Below are 16,820 nucleotides of genomic sequence, written 5' to 3' on the forward strand. Positions count from 1 at the left end.
TATTTTGGTCATTGTTCTGTTTTTAGCCCCGGAGTCAAGAGTAGATCATTTTTATATAGCCGCCCAGTGAGTGACAGCTGAGGCGGTAGCGGTCAGGAAAACAAGCAGTGTCTCGTTTAGGTTGCAGAGGATGAGAAATGACGGCGCGTCACAACGCTGGTGGTTCGCTGTGTTCGCACTCACCCAGGCTCGATTCCTCTCCACAGAGACCTCTCCAGACGTCTCCATCATCAACCTGACGCCCGAGTCAAAGGAAACAACCCTCACGGAATCAGCCTTAGGTAAATCATACAGTAGAGGATGTGTGTTAATCCCCCGGGGCTCTCTCGAAGCCCTGTATGTTAATCTGATATCGGCATGCTGGTGTTGTTCCTACAACATTATAATTCATGTTGCTCCTGGACAGTTATTGCAAAGGCTCAGCCAGCAGGTGGTCCAAGTGGTTGCACACAGGGCGGGACTTTCACTCAGGAGACTGTGTTTCATGTGGGACCCATTTTTACATTGTTGACTTCTTTTCAGCCTTCGTGTACCTATTATTTACTTCTTTGACAACTCTCTGACACAGTTTGCTTAGTTTCAAGCAACAAACTACAGTGTTTGGTTTGAGAAAAAGACTGTTTGTGTTAAAAATAAACCCTGACACAATGCTAACCAGGTGTCAGAAAGGCTTCTCCCGTGTGCCTATTGTTCCAGTCCCTGCCAAGACCTGACATGACAAGACACAGATACATGTGATTAGTCAGGCTGAAGTGATGAAACCAGGATGCGTGCAGCTCCTCAACGCGTCTTAAAATGTCTTAAATTAATTAACTGCCGCAAACATTTGATTTAATTTAATAGAGGCCCTGTGAAGCTTCCGTGATGTGCCTAAAAGCCAGTCGTTAGTTTATGTTAGCGGACTCCATTTCAAAATTAATGTTAGCTACTACTGCTTTGTGTTAGCTGAGCATCGTTTGGACTGGTGCAGAAAATCCAACATGTAAATTGCTACAATTTGTTACGTACAGCCCCTTTAAATGATCCATCCTTTAGTTAACCCTTTTTGTATTGTTTTCCAAATGATAGAATGTAGAATATATTATATTATATTATCTACATTTCGACATAAAACCAACCTCTGCGTGGGATCAGATGTATTCTGCGAACTGTAACTTTAAACTTACCTTCAGTGCTTGAATACGAAAAAGATTATTTGTCCAAAAACCTGTCTTACATTTGGTTGAAAAGAAAAGTCTTAAAAAGCGTTGGATTTAAGGTCCGATACCCTGCCTTGAGAAACATTTATTTTGATGTAGTACTCGCCAGTCACTCAACTCACCAGTGCCTGATCACAGGTGGGTATGGAGCGACGGGACAACTGAAAGCAGCGCAGCGCTCGGCTCTTCATATTTTATGATCTAAGTCAACTGCTGGCAGACAGCAGCACATCTCATAACACATTTTTTCAGGCTTAAGCCGAGGAGAGCTTGTATTATGATTTTATTTGACCCCTTTTCTCAGAGCCAATTTGGCTTGAAGGGGCCCCGCTGCACAGAGGGTGAGAGGGCGAGGAACCAAGAAAGAGTGTGCCTCTTGGAAGGGGAAGCTATCCTCCGAGTGGACGGAGGCCAGATTTATGAAAAAAAACGAGGGCAGAAGACATAGTTGAGAATGAGAGGAAGGGCGATAGGGAGATAAAGGAAGTGAGGGAGGATTTGCAGTAATCCTATAGAGACACACTGTGGTGGGGCATTTCCTCCTGCGCCAGACACGGGGGCCCAGTGTTGCACCACGGTCCATTTGGATGGAAAAAGACAAGAACAACAATAATGTCAGGCTCCACGGTGCATGACCTGTTTCTCGACGACCCCTTTGTAAGAGCTCCATACCACCTGTTAGAACACTACAGCCCTGTAAAACCTGTCCTCTCATCCAAGACCCCACCTATAAAACAGCACGACGGGTTCCCATGGAAAACAACATGTGTTAATGGAATGTACTTTTTTTTTTGTTTTTTTTTGTTCAGTGTCTGTGATGTTATGCAACCCCAGGTCAAAAATATTCGTGTCTGCTCTCTCAGTAATGACTGTGCACATCTCTGTGGTTTTAGGCTTCGACAAGTGCGCCACCGCCCCCACCATATGCGGCCGTGGGAAATGTGTTCCCGTGCAGACCGGCTACACCTGCCACTGCGATCTGGGATTCAAGCTCAGTGCGCTGCAGACCAACTGCATTGGTAAGCAGCAACGGGACAAACAGGGACAGGGTGTAGCGCAGGGACACTCAAACATGCTGACACCGGTGACCCCGGCAGCTCTGTCTATCATCATCTCTGTGCGAGCAAGTCCTCAGCACCAAAGATTACACGGCACAGAAGCCTTGAGAAATGGAGCGAGCCAAAATGAAAGGGATCCATTTGTTTATGTTGACCTGTTCCGTGACGCCTGACAACAGCCTCCGAGCCGTCCAAAGAGCTGCCACGGCGCTGTGATCCCTTACCTCACGGTAAAGGCCTTGGCGGCGGCCTCTGCTCTGCATTGGCTGGGCTGAGGCCCATCACTGAGGAATGTCTGCACAGTGGAGGAGCCCCAAAGACAGGGCTTGGAAAGTGAACAGTCTCTGCTGGTGAAATGGAGCTGCGATGTAATGTCACATTCAATCTCAACTGAACTCCCTCTACTTTCTTTTCTCTGATTGTAGATGTGAATGAGTGTGACGAGGACCCATGTGAAGGGAAGGGCCGCTGTATAAACAGCTATGGCTCCTACACCTGCCAGTGCCACAGTGGCTACAGCCAAGTGATCACCCAGAACAGGAAGTTCTGTCAAGGTGAGACACATCTTAAATGGCAGAGAGGAGACATAATGTTTCCAATGGATGAATGCCACCGTGGGCTGCTGTTAGCTTTCTGACTCTCTGTCAGGGCAGAACTCCTCTGTCGGCGCTGCTCATTTAAAAAAGCATCCTGGCCTAATTAATGCTGTGGAACACAATAGTCACTTTCTTTTCCATTCTCCTTGGTTTTCATTCAAACTGGCAGACATTAACGAGTGCAGCATGCCCAACAAGTGCCAGAACGGCAACTGCGTCAACACGGAGGGATCTTACACCTGTGAATGCAACGACGGCTTCGCCAAGTCCTGGAGAGGCCAGTGCGAAGGTGACATGCATGCACAAGCGCCTACGCACACATAATCAAGTTCACATAGCAGCAGAATCCTATCCAGACCTATTTGTTTGCTGCCACGAGTTAATGTGTAGCCCGGTAACAAAACACATGTATTTTCCTCTCGTCGAAGCCAGGAAGAAAAAGTACGCTCGCTTCGTGACAGCGTGTTTGTATGTGTTAGCATTTGTGACCATACGCCCTCTCTCTCTCTCCCATGCATATTGTTTGAGTAACAACTAATTCAATTGATTATTTTTCACGTCCCACCTTCTCCCTGAGCAGATGTGGACGAGTGCATGGATCCCAGCTCCTGTCCCAGCGGCGTCTGCGTCAACACTGTAGGCTCGTTCCAGTGCCAGGGCTGCGGGCCGGGACTCAGGCCCGCCGGTGACAGATGCGTGGGTAAGGCAACCCTACACCCCATCATAGCGCAGCACCACCACTACCCAAACTCTTGGAAGGGTGTTTTCCAACCGTCGCATGGAAATAACCTGGGTTTCCCTCTTACACTGTAAAAGCTTCCTGTGTTAGGTCACATTTACGCAGACAAAGCTGCTGCTCCCGGTTGGCAGCACCAAAAATAACCAAGGGCGGCATGGCATCGAGCCGCGCCATTAATGATCTCCTGACAGCTCGTGATGCTGCGCAGCTCACCAAATAGCACGAGCTGAATTACTTTCACTCAGTGGGGACACTCCTGACTGCTGATGTGCGCGGAAATCAAATGAAATAAATTGCGTTTTACACTTCAAAAGACTTATATTGGATGTTTTATGTCCAGTGTGGACCACTACTGGGCCCACACCACGGCCCAAAACCACAGCGATGATGGCTATAGTGCGCAGGCTGTGCACAGCCCTTCCGCCCTCTCCCTTCCCATTCAGTGTTTCCACGTATGATATATCAAGTCCTCCACCCAGCAGCCTCCGCATGTCCCCATTATTGTTTAAACACATTCAACGTGTTATTGCTGATCCTTCGATATCACTGGCCTCCGTAAAAAGATTGTTTATAATACTTCAATTTGGGAGAGTCCAAATATTTTCTCTTGGCCACAGCCTTGAACAAACAGCATATTATTGTTGGAGAGCTCCGGCCACTGTTGGGCCCAGCGGAGGCCGGAGAGGCTTTATTATTACCACTGCCGGGCTAGGTGAGAGGACCGAGCAGCCGCAGGAGGTGTGCGAGAAGGTCGAAGGGGTCAATTCCCTGCTGCAAAGAGGTCCCGACACGCAAACAAATCCTCTCACTCACCCATAGTGTCCGCTGTAAAGCTCTTACTGCCGATTATTAGATTTAAATACACAAAAGGCCAACAAAACCACATTTGGTGTGGGTTTATGCTAACACGCTAGCAGCCCCCAACCTGAAAGTGGCCCTGTTACATAATAGCCTGACTGGTCTTACTTACCACATCCCCTCTCTGTGACCTTGCACCCCTCTAATTTGTTTGGAAACCCAAGCTCCTGGAGTGACTATTCCAGAAATGTGAAAAGCCGAAAGGCCCAGTGAGGGTGGAAAATATGGAAAATCAACTTTGGTAGTAATTTGGAGTTTTTTTTATGATCGATTTCTCAGCCAGTCTGGAAAGCGATGCCCTTGTCATGATTACCTTGCTTCCAAAGAAAACACCTCTACAGCTGCCCTCTGTTTGTGAGTCCACCAATATAATTCACTCTGTGTAAATCCGTTGAGTAAAAATAGTAACCGAGAGGAACCCTGTAAATGAGGGATAACACTGGAGGTAAATATTTTTACTCCGAACGTCCACGCCGGCAGCGCTAACAGGCCCACAGTATACGTCTGGCGCTGTGGGAGTCACATAAAACAGGCAACATGAGCGCCGGGGTTTCCAGTATTTGCTTCAGTCAATTGACGGTAGCACAGTGGTTTGGGCCCAATTGGCCGAATCACGGATAAGCCTAATTGCTGGTGTGATAGAGAAAACAGCTCCGTTCCCTTGCCAGTGCTTATCGCGGAGGCCTGAGAGATGGCGGATGATTGCAGAAACAATGCAGCGGGCCGCACTGACAGACGTCTGGCAGTGCCCACGGCTAGGCAAACAAAACCCTGTCTGTGACTGGCTTGCCCGCAGTGTTTTCACTGTGCAGGCTCTCCGTTTCAGCATCTACAGTATATCACATCTCAGTCGAGTGTCCTCTCTGCACCCACTTTGCAGAGAAATACTTTTCCTTCCTCCAACCCCATTTCCCTTCCTCTTTTAATGTCTCTCTCTCTCTTTCTCTCCTTCTTACACTTACATAATCAGACTTGCTTTCCCCACACTTCTACCTAACCTGAAACATTGCCATTATTAGCACTTGATAAAAGCATAATTTCTGCATGAGCTTTCCCCGTAAATATAATTCCTGAGTAAACTGTTCGGACTCCTGAAGTGGAAAAGACAGCTACTGCTGCAGGTTGTAAAAGACCGTCAGGAATGAGGCTCAGGTTTGCGCACTGATGTAATTTAATGACCGCTATTTTGCACTAATTTTACACAGTAATTATGCTGTAATTGTTTCCCTTTGCTGCTGTTCTATGCCTGAACGAGCCTTATTGTATGTTATGGTTGTTTCCTGCTGCAGTGGCCCAGTTTTCCTTTGCATCTTATATTTTAAAGGGTCAGTACAACCAAATGTACCAAAGTACAAAATTGCTTACCTCCCTCTAGCAGTGTCTAACTAGCCATACAGATCATTTGCTGCTTTTACCCCTGGAGAAAATTGGGATTTGGTGTGTGGTTTTAACAGTATAAAAAGTATACTTTAAAGAAATTACATTTGCAAAAATTTTACAGCATTGTTTCTTTGGCTGTGAAGACTTAGTTGGAACTATGTTTTAAGGCAAAGGTAGTACCCAAAAAACAGTTATTTCTATAAAGGTATTGCTGTTGAATGTTTTAGGTCAGACCCTGAACACGCCATGTTTTGGCTGATGAGTATGAGGGAGTAATTGGCCGCACTCAAATGTAAATGCCGATACCAAAATGTCTCCCAATATATCTATTGATAGGCCGATATTGACCGGTTGAATTCAGCCAACCAATATATTGGTTGTGCTTTACCTCAAACACAAGTTTTCGTCTAAATTTTATCAACTTTCTTTGGGTTGGTTGCAGAAATCTCAAATGTGTAACTTGGGTGAACTCATCCTTTAATCACACTGAGTGATTGCGGCAGAGTAAAACTTTTAAATCCTCATCTCATATGTTTCCTGTCCTGTCCTGACCTCCTCTGTCCTCAGACTTAAACGAGTGCTTGAATCAAACAGTGTGCGGCCCGGGCAGGTGTGTCAACACTGAGGGCTCCTATAGGTGCAACTGTTTCCAAGGATACCAACTCTCAGCGGACAACTTTTGCCAAGGTAACAGCCAGACGTTGATATTGTCTCATATCGAGGTAACAGCTCTGTGAATAGTTCTCCACAGTGCTGCTACAGAAGCCTCGCGGCGCCATTCATGTTATATGAAAAGGCTACAAAGAGTTAGCGGTTGACTTTATTTTCCTGAGGCCCCCTTTTTTCTTCCTCTGTTTCCTCCCTCCAGATGTGGATGAGTGCGTGCTCCCCGGAGTTTGTCTCCACGGCCGCTGTGTCAATCTGGACGGCACCCACAAATGCACCTGTAACCATGGTTACCAAGCCACCTCAGACAGCAAAGACTGCGAAGGTCTGCAAAGGATTATCCAGAGCTGTTGGGCGTAACTCCCCACTGCATACTTCTCCGCTTGTGGAGCTCTTCTCGAGACAGCAGAATAATGCCTGCAAATTATTTCTTTTTGTCAGATGTCAACGAGTGTGCAACTGGTAATGTGTGCCCAGAGGGAATTTGCATCAACACCGCAGGTTCTTATACATGCCAGAACTGCAGGCCTGGTTTTGGACCGTCTGCTGATGGACTGAGATGTGAAGGTGTGAAATCTGCTGATTTTTGACTTTAAGTGCAGCTTTTCGACAAACCCTGGTAGCTTGTGATGATTCGTCTGTGCAGCTGAGATCAAATTAGTATTTTGTTTCCAGATGTGGACGAGTGCGCCCAGGCTGACTTGTGTCTCGGCGGGGTGTGTGCCAACACGGACGGATCGTACACGTGCACCAGATGCAAGGCTGGTTATAGAGTGTCTCAAGACCGGCAGAGGTGTGAAGGTAAATATTCCAGCTGTGAGACCATTAACGCTTTTATGACTCTTAAAGGTGCAATGCCCAAGATATGGCTAAAATTTTAGATGCGTTTAGACATTATCAGCGAGTGGTAGTCTGATAGCTCTGCATAGTCTTAGCTGGGAGTAGTGGCGAGTTCTCCATGCTTCACAAACTCTCTTGTGTAATGAATAACACACTAATTATCTCAAGAAGTGTCAAGAAGGTAAATATCTTTACACCTAATTTGCCTTATTAAACACAGAATACAACGTACAAGTTTCCCTTTAATTACCAAAGACACGCATAATTGCCTCGTGAACTCATCATAAAACACACCTCATTCGAACTCGACATAGTCGAACGGCATCTCACCGTAACAGACTTCATCTGTCTTCCCACAGCCACCTCTGGTGTGGTCCAAATAAACTCTCAATTACCTGAGTAAGGCGTGAAAATACTGAGACTCTACATGCTGCTTTTGGCCAATGCTGATGCCGACTCTCTCTCGCTCTGTTGCCCGCCGTGTCACCCAAGGTCACGCTCCAGACAGACTCCCAACAGCTAACAGGGTCACTAGCTGCACGGCTAACTGAGCTAATTTGCTTTAACGGCAGGTGGCTACAACAAAGAGTACAGTGAGCTGCAGTAAGGGATAATATTCAAATCATGACCATATCTTAAGTGTTACGCCTGTAAAAGAGTTGCTCAACACATCTTGGGCAGTTTGTCAACTCACCATAGAAAGTCCCTGAATTTCTCCCATTATTAAATGTTTACAGTGATGTTCATGCCTGTCTGTGCTGGTGTGCACGTGTCTTCTCCCAGATATTGATGAATGCCAGTCGCTGTCTACCTGTGCCAACGGGATCTGCCTAAACTCGGAAGGCTCCTACACCTGTGAGAACTGCCCTACAGGCTACAGAGTATCATATGACGGGGAGCTCTGTGAAGGTTAGTTTATTAAGCACCGCTCATCCGAAAGGACTCCGGCATAACACCGCATGTATATTGAATTGAGCCTGAAGGAACAAACTCTGGTGGGGTCAGTGGTTCTCGCCTTTCATAGTGAAGTTGGCACGTTTTTCTGTCTTGCCGGAAGAGAGGCGAGCGTCTAACGGCCTTTGCGTTGTTCCACGGCAGATATTGATGAGTGTGCGCTGCCCGCTACGTGCCCCCAGGGAACGTGCACCAACACAGAGGGCTCCTTCACATGTGTCACCTGCCAACCTGGTTTCATAGTCTCCGAGGACGGCCAGCAGTGTGACGGTGAGGCTTTCGGCTATGTTTATGCAGGAATGTGGGGGTTTTTTTGTTTTTTTTTTGTGATTGTATACTTGAGCACAGGTGTGTATGACTCCCCCTTCTCTATTCAAACATGTCAAACCTTGCCTTAATACCCAACAAGTTTGCGGTTCAGGATGAATGTGCCAGCTGGTTCATGTTGTACGTAAGCTGCATCAGGTGTGGCAGCTTTCGACCCCGAAGCCCCATCATCTGAGCTCAAAATCCCCAAATAATCCTCCTAGACATCACATCATAGCTGGATCCTGGGCCCATCCGCCTCTGGCATGGCTCATCTGATCTTTGCTCAAGACAATGAGACACCAGCCCTCGAATAGAATAAAAAATGACGTCAGGCTAATGTCCTAGGTATTGACATTTGTAATTCCTGGTTCCAGTGATTACCCGTCGAACTGATTACGACTGACGGGCTTTATTTATTTGAGGCCAGAGATGGTAATCTGTGCTATGATGTGACTGTGTTTTTCATGTCCAGATATGGATGAGTGCTCGGCGGCTAACGTGTGCCCGGGCCAGCTGTGCTTGAACAGCCCGGGATCCTACACCTGCAGGAGCTGTGGAGCCGGGCTGCAGCTGACCGAGGATGGATACGGCTGCGAGGGTAAAAGCCGCCTCTGTGTTTACCTGTCAGTGTGGCGAGTATTAACCTTAATGTTGGAGTCGGAAAAGGAATGCATTAAAACCTAGAGCATGATTACAGAAAATCTTTACAGTGCTCAGTAATTGGTCATGACATGATTTATGAGATCAATGCGGCGAAACGGCTGCGTTTAAGAATCCGGGGAGGTTGGACCTGTCATGACTTCATGGGAAGCAGAAAAGGAATGATTATTTAAATGGATTCAAACATGGCCTCAAACTTAGTCATATATACCACGGTGTGTGTGTTTTTGAATGGAAGTGCGGATCTAGCCCGGGAGGAAGATCCCCCACTGATATGTGTCTTTGCGCTGGGAAAAAGTTTCACAAAACAAGCCCAAGTCCAAGTCGGCCTCTGATAGGATTTTAATGGATGCTTCTGATGCCATGGAAAATATTAAGGGCTTAATTTGAAATGAAGTCAACCACTCCCCTGCCGTCCGTGTACTGCAGCGGGCTCGCCCCGTTGAACTCGCTCTGCTCACCCCAAAGGCAAAAAAAAAAGCGGAGCCTTCTCAATCATTTAACAATGGCCCGCACTATTTTCTCCGTAAGAAATACAATCTGTACTGGCTCGAGGAATGTCCAATGATCACATAACAGCGAGCTCAGTGACTGTTTGTAGATACAGTAATTATACGCCACCTGTAATAGCTTGCTGTTTTGGATTCGATGACCGTCCCGCATACTTATCTTTCCACCCTTTTTAATAAAACACTGTCAGTGCGATCTAATAAAGAAAGAGGGCTTTGCTTACTGTACGCTGGGCTGAGTCACACTCGGGCCACTAATCAGTTCTTAACAGATAAGACAGGGAGCGATCAAAAAGTGGACTCTTTAGAGGTAAGACGATAACCTATGGCTAACCTTTCCTCCTTCGTCTGTTCCTCAGACATTGACGAGTGCCAGACCCCAGGTGCGTGTCCCACGGGTGTTTGCACCAACACAGAGGGCTCCTTCTCCTGCGTGGCCTGCGACCCGGGCTTCACGGTGGCACCCAGCGGCCTCTCGTGTGAAGGTGGGTGGTTCACTGCGCTCGCTCAAGTTTATGATATCTGTGAAATCGCTTTCACAGTCAGGAGTATGACCTTACTGTAGCAAGAATAAGTCATCACCCACTAATGCTGATGATGCATGCCTTCTCTGACATGCTCCCTGCGGTCTGGAATCTCCTCATCCAAATGACAACACTTGGGCACACTTGAAGTGAGAGCCAGTGATTTACAGCTGGTGTGAATGTGTCATGCCGATGACGCCTCTGTGTGTGTGTGTGGGTGTGTGTGTGTGTGTCCATGCAGATGTGAACGAATGTGAGGACAACGGCCTGTGCCTGGGAGGTCAGTGCACCAACAGCGTCGGCTCTTACAGCTGCTCCTGCCCAGATGGGTTGGAGCTGGTGGATGGGACTTCCTGCAGAGGTACACACACACACACACAGACACACACACTCTCAAACGCGCATACACACACACACACAGACACACACACAAACACATCCTTAAAGGAAAAATTCACCCAAAAATGAAAGTTTAGTCATTATCTATTCACCCCCATGCCAATAGAAAGTCAGGTGAAGTGTTGCAGTCTATAAAACATTACTGGTGCTCCACAGCAAAACATGGTGACAGCAAAACTCAAGTTTATATGGGGACTTGTTTTAATACATGAAAAAGAAAAACTGATAGAAAAACATGAAATGGCTCCATTCTCATCTGGTGTAATCAAAGTCTTGGGAAGCCCCTAGATCCCAAATGGATTTAAAAAGATATTATTTACACAATTTTTTGTGCCGGAATCTCCGTCGAAGCTGCTAAGCTCAAAGTGTCAGCGCACGCCCCCGCCTGGAGTGGGCGCATGAGCCCGACCGCATGTCAAGGGTGTAAATAATCTTTCTCAAATCATTTTGGGATTTCTGGGCCTCCAGGCACTTGGCTTACACCAGACAGGCCGTACGGAGCCATCTTAATGATTATTTTATAGTTGTTTTTTAAGCTTATTTAAAACATATCTATCCACTTCAGTTGTTTAGCAGAACGATGCAACACTGTTTTGCTGCGAAGCTCCAAAAGTGACAACAAAACTTGACTCCCATCAGCACGGGGACGAGTAGATAATGACTGAACTCTAAAATAAAACACACTGTAAGTGGTTAACCATTTCTTGTGGTTTGACACAGCTGTGTGTGTGTTTGTGCTTGTGTGTGACAGATATCAATGAGTGTTTAACCATTATGGGGATCTGTGGAGAAGGAGACTGTCTGAACACTGAGGGCTCCTACACGTGCCTCTGTCCTGATGGATACGCCACCATCGACGGACGGCCCGGCTGCCAAGGTACAGTAACACACTGAGCACTAATAGCAGTGGGAAATAAATTTTTCACATGGTTTTATGAGCTTTGTGTAATCGGGTGAGGCCGAATGTAAATTGGAGAAAGTTGGTAATTACGTAATAATGGGGATTTTTCAGCCCCTTATTCGGCAAGTTATTTTACAGTAACCGCGTTGGCTTGCACGAGTGTGTTCACTCAGACAGACAGTATCCTCATCATACTGTCCTGGGTGCTGAGGCCAGGCCTGGGACCCCTTGGCATGGGTGCTCACGCCAGCCTTTAATGGGCCTCATCAACTGTCTCGGTTTGATGTTATTCCAGCCGCACCCAGTGACCCAGCGATGGGGGGAAAAAAAAAAAAATTGAGCCTGATCACCAGCTGAGGAAGGCTTTTCTTTTCAACAAACTTCTGTCAAAATACATGATATAAGTTTGGCTGGGATGTCAGAATTGGATCAGTGTTTTTGCTGGTGTGTCTTGCAAGAGTAGTAAGAGGTGATGTTAAGTAAATGGCTGGTTGTCTGGCAGCGAAATATCCTGATGGATGTGAAGCAGGTAGGGCTGGATCTCTGGACTAGAGAACAAGGGTCAGTCCTTCTGGCCTTGGAGCTGTTCAGATATCATCCGCAGGCTCAGAGCAAACTGCCCAGCCAGCGTCAGGTACTCTGGCTGCCCGCCACGACAAATACCGGCCTCTAATTATCCTATAAATCAGCAGTTGTCGTATATTTTCTCGCGGCCTGCCATTGTGTGTACAGTGCTGACACAATAAAAGCCAGACCCCTCTGACATGAGCCTGCAGGGGGAGGTGAAGGGAGGACGATGAGAGTGTGCAAGTTTGTAGGAGTGAAAAATGGGTTTAGTCAGGTGAGGCCAAAACGATGCTTGGCCTTGACCGGAGCAGTCTTTCAGCGAAAACAGAGCATACGTAATGAAGGACTGACAGCCGAGCGAAACACATCTAAATTTAATCCAGATCAGCGGGTTGTGCCATAGCCGCTCTGTGCCTTTCAATACGGGCTTTGAAGTCCTTGAATCAACTCCAAAACAATCCAGTCGCAGCATATTTATGTGTTTACCTATAGTCTGGGATGTTGTTTCTTTTTCTCCCTATCTTTGCAAATTGGTGTTTGCCTTGTCGTCTCTGAAAGATTCATCTGATTATCAAAAGCTGGGAGAGGGAAGACAGGCTTTTTCCCCAGCGATGAATTTTTCCCCACTTTCTAACCTTTCTACCCCGGGTCCAAGTACCTTGCGAGTCATGTTGTAATGCCGCAATTATCCACCACTCTCGGGCTAATCGAGCGTGTCGCATTCATTATTAATTTTCACGAGTCGGAGGGAAATGTTCTCAGCCCAGAGAGCTGAGATAGGTGGTGTTTCTTCTCCTTTGTTTCTTGTTTGCCAGCATATTCTTAAGCGCCTCAAAAAAGGCCAATGCATCTTGTGCTCAGACAAGCGCCTGATTACAGATTAATTTTGTGCAACTTATGAAAAGGAGGGGTGTTCCCTATAGACTCAAGACGGAGGATATGTGGGGATAGAAAAAAAAATCAGTATGTAATGAATCTTGAGCACGCCCTTTCTCCAATTTTTTCCTCTCTGCCTCAGATGTGGACGAGTGCAGTAAAGACAATGTCTGCATCCGGGGTAACTGTCTCAACACCGACGGCTCCTTCTTCTGCTTGTGCGAGGCCGGCTTCAAGTACAACGCTGACACGGCTGACTGTGAAGGTAAGATGGAATGAAACCCTGTGACAATCATATCATGTCCTGCTGTGTATGTCATTAGGCACGTTTCCTCTGCAACCGAAACTCTCCCCAGGGACTAGGAGGCTTTGAAGGAACTCCACCGCAGGGACTAGGGTTTAAATTTAGTCCCAGTGACATAATTTTGTCCTGTAAAAGGTCCCTGCTTCGGGGTTAGTACTTTCCAAATGTCCGCGCTGAATATTACAGGATAACTTCAAAACAACCATCCCAAATAAATTATATGTTTAGAATCAGTTAAACTTTAATTGTATAGTTACTTGATGATTAACTGACAATAACTTGTTTTATGAACCTTAAATTGAGCAATTATCTATTTTAAAGGTGCAATATGTAAGAACTGTAGTTGAAAACATTAGAAAAAAAAAGAATGTGAAGGAAAAGACAATTTTGAGGTCCACTGAAGTTAGCATGCTAACCAGCTAGCCCTAGCCAGTCCCAGTCCAAAGCTCTGACCCATGTAGGCACCAAAACTCTGATGCTCCAAGCTCAGCATCCAGCCCACTAAATGCATAGCTAACTGAGCTAACGAGGTGGCTGCAGCTGCAGTAAGCAGCAATCAGTGGTTACCCTGGTGCTGCTCCCTATTTGTTTTGAGTATGAATCTGACAGGTGACCAGTTCTTACATATCATGCCTTTAAAGCTGCAACTGATTTTTTATAGAACCTGATACATTTTCTGATAAACCTTTATACACTTTTACACAAGCTTATTACTTGGTTTATAAAATATGTCATTGTAGTTAACAGTCAAATAACTATAAACTAAAGTTTGGTTAACTATAAATGTATTAACACGCACTTATTAATGTTGTCATGTTGGTTGTTATAAAGTGTTACTGTACCAGTATCTGTAATTGGCCAAGTACTCATAGCATTTTATTTCAGCCACCATTTCTAAAAGTCTGCAGGCGCAAACCAGTGAAAGTTACAGAAGGAAGAGTCAACAGAAAGAGAGCCAATGTTGTTGTATAGTCACGTGTAAAAATGACGTGTAAAAACACCCTTTTTCATACATGCTGACGTAGATTAATTAACCTAATCTTTGCAGGTCTTTAGACCAGGTGGAAACACAAACACCAACAGGCGGAAAGAACCGTTTAATTCCTTGAAAAGTAGTCCCTGGGATGAAAGGTTTCAGGCACTTTGGGTGGAAACGCGTCTATAGTGATTATTGACCCCAAACCCTACACTGAGGTTCCTACCCTCTGAGTAAACCAACATGTCAGCATTAGCTGTTTGATCGTCACGCTACATTTAAGCCTCACCGTACCCATTATAGCAGAGTTGGCTATGATTGATTATCTATAGCCGGTGGGGACTGAGCTCCAGTAAAAGTGTCCAAGCCAGGTTTTAGAGGCTTTCCTCCATGGTCTCAGGACTGAGGGGTGCCTGGATTACATGGCTGGAGCCCTGAAGTCCCTCTCCCCGAGGGAAGTATGAATGACCCCATTGTGAGCAGGAGGTGTTTCTCCCTCTGGAACGTCTCCCTTTAGCTCCTTCACAAGTTCTTTGGTTGCTGTGATAATATTGTTCTTGGCCATTCCTGTTGCCTGCTGCGTTTACTGAGGACAGCTACACCGCAGGCCTTCTGGCCGACTCCTGCTCTGCAGCCCATTACACTGGAAGCAGAGGAGCAGTGGAGGGAATATTACTGTGCACTTGGTGTGTGTGTGTGTGTGTGTCCACATTAATGTCTGATTGCGTATGTTATTGACTTTGTGCCTCTGTTTGTCAGTCAGTAACAAACATCTGTCTCTAACTCCCTCTGTGTACAGACCAGAATGAGTGTAAGGAGCTTGGAAGCTCACTGTGTGGTACCTGGCGCTGCGAGAACACCATCGGCTCCTACCGGTGCTTCATGGGCTGCCAGCCTGGCCTGGAGGGAGAGGACGCCACAGACTGTGGTGAGTGGTCCAACTGCCTATCGTTACAGTTAATTATGTTAAGAAATAACAGGCAGGTTTTGAGGCTGAAGCGAAAAAAAAAACAACAAAAAAAAAAATCGCATGAATCGAGCTATTTTTGTCCCATACATCTAACCCGATTCTATCCATTTACCATGTGTGCCGTGGTTAAAGAAGGGGGGAGAGCACAGCCTCAAATCAACTCGGCACTCTGCGTACCCTGCAGGGCTCTCCCTCTGCGCCTAGATAATGATATCTGTTTGGCATGCGGACACACAGGGAGGCTGATGCGTATCAAAAGCTATCAGGTACTCGAGGTCTTCCCGCACAAGGGCCCGTGAGGAAGATGAGGAGAAGTGGCCCCTGAAATTGGGGCACTCCAGAAAGAGGAGTGCACTGTCATTGGAGGCGGTGTGTGAGGCCAGCGGTTGATAATGGGCTCCTCGTCCTGACAACGGAGCTAATGGAGCTCCTCTGGCAGAGACACAATGCTGCAACCTGATCACTGCTGGGGATAAGATTGTCAGGCCGCTGCCTCTTTCACCCCCCAATGTGGAGAGGCCCGGTCACCTGGGTTGACTTGCTAGGCTTGTACTCTGTACGCTACATCTGGGCCAACATCTGTCCAACAACAGCGGACACATAACCACGACTTTGAGAATACATGAAGCCTTCTGTGTTTACTGGCAGGATTAGACACCTGGGGTTTGAGATATTAGTGTGGTTTGTTGCACAAGGATTTCGAGTTGAATACTCTTTGTTTTGTGGCGCAGCATTGCTTGTCTCTGTTGCTCTCGCAGCGCCAAAAAACAACAAATCTGGTTTATGAGGACTGCGAGAGACAAAAAAACAAGATGCCAGATATTTCCCTCATATTAATCAAAGCTCGAACAGACGCTGGAGAGTGACAGGGGAAGAGGAGGAAAGCAGTCTGAGAGCATCGCAATGGAATGATGTGTTGGACTGCACATGCAAAGCCGTGGGTGTTTGCGGGTGATTGTGAGCGTGTGCGAGCGCGAGTGTGTGCGTGCATGTGGTCAAGAGTGGGTTTCTGCATCCTCAGCTCGCGTGTTTGTGTTAGAGAAAGAGAACCAGAGACCGTTGCGGAGATGCACTCGGATTGCGGCGCAGCTTCACAAGTTCTCATGACCCGGAGTTTTTATTGGACTATCAACAGATGGGAGATCAGGGGAGAGTAAGCTGCTGCGCTGCTGATCAGTGACAGATCGGACCTTCGCCCCCTCCATCGCCCTGATCCCGGCTACGTGTGGCTGCCTCCTCGCTGCACTTTTATGATGTTGTCTGTCTGGAACCGGCTGAAGAGTGCAGGGGCCTGTAGTGCGATAAGGGGCAGATTGAAACCAGCTGCTCACCTCCGCGCTCCCTTATTGTAGGAGTCCAAACACCGCTAAGCAGCTCACGCAGGCCGCCTCTGGCGTGTGATTTAAAAGTACATCCCCGGTTATGTTATGTGCTTTAAATTCAGATATTGTCTCACCTGAAATGTCCTGTGATGGAATCTGTAAGTGCCACAAAAAAACTCCCAGCTTCACTCTGAATGGGTGCCCAGTCATGAC

The 16,820-nt window shown here is 46.8% G+C and overlaps 1 protein-coding gene across 1 annotated transcript in view; it reads left to right on the forward strand.

Moving 5' to 3' along the window:
- Nucleotides 1–16,820, forward strand: part of LOC119004987 (latent-transforming growth factor beta-binding protein 2-like) — a 93,216-nt gene that overhangs the window by 62,303 nt on the left and 14,093 nt on the right. Inside the window, exons 15-31 of the mRNA XM_037072347.1 lie at nt 207–281; nt 2,093–2,218; nt 2,683–2,811; nt 3,023–3,142; nt 3,434–3,553; nt 6,398–6,517; nt 6,699–6,821; nt 6,938–7,063; nt 7,172–7,297; nt 8,120–8,245; nt 8,435–8,560; nt 9,072–9,197; nt 10,128–10,253; nt 10,534–10,653; nt 11,443–11,568; nt 13,178–13,300; nt 15,115–15,243. Of these exons, the coding sequence (XP_036928242.1) occupies nt 207–281; nt 2,093–2,218; nt 2,683–2,811; nt 3,023–3,142; nt 3,434–3,553; nt 6,398–6,517; nt 6,699–6,821; nt 6,938–7,063; nt 7,172–7,297; nt 8,120–8,245; nt 8,435–8,560; nt 9,072–9,197; nt 10,128–10,253; nt 10,534–10,653; nt 11,443–11,568; nt 13,178–13,300; nt 15,115–15,243 (2,067 nt within the window). The remainder of the gene's footprint in view (nt 1–206; nt 282–2,092; nt 2,219–2,682; nt 2,812–3,022; nt 3,143–3,433; nt 3,554–6,397; nt 6,518–6,698; nt 6,822–6,937; nt 7,064–7,171; nt 7,298–8,119; nt 8,246–8,434; nt 8,561–9,071; nt 9,198–10,127; nt 10,254–10,533; nt 10,654–11,442; nt 11,569–13,177; nt 13,301–15,114; nt 15,244–16,820) is intronic.

Source organism: Acanthopagrus latus, chromosome 16, assembly GCF_904848185.1.
Source record: "Acanthopagrus latus isolate v.2019 chromosome 16, fAcaLat1.1, whole genome shotgun sequence".
Classification (NCBI taxonomy): Eukaryota; Metazoa; Chordata; class Actinopteri; order Spariformes; family Sparidae; genus Acanthopagrus; species Acanthopagrus latus.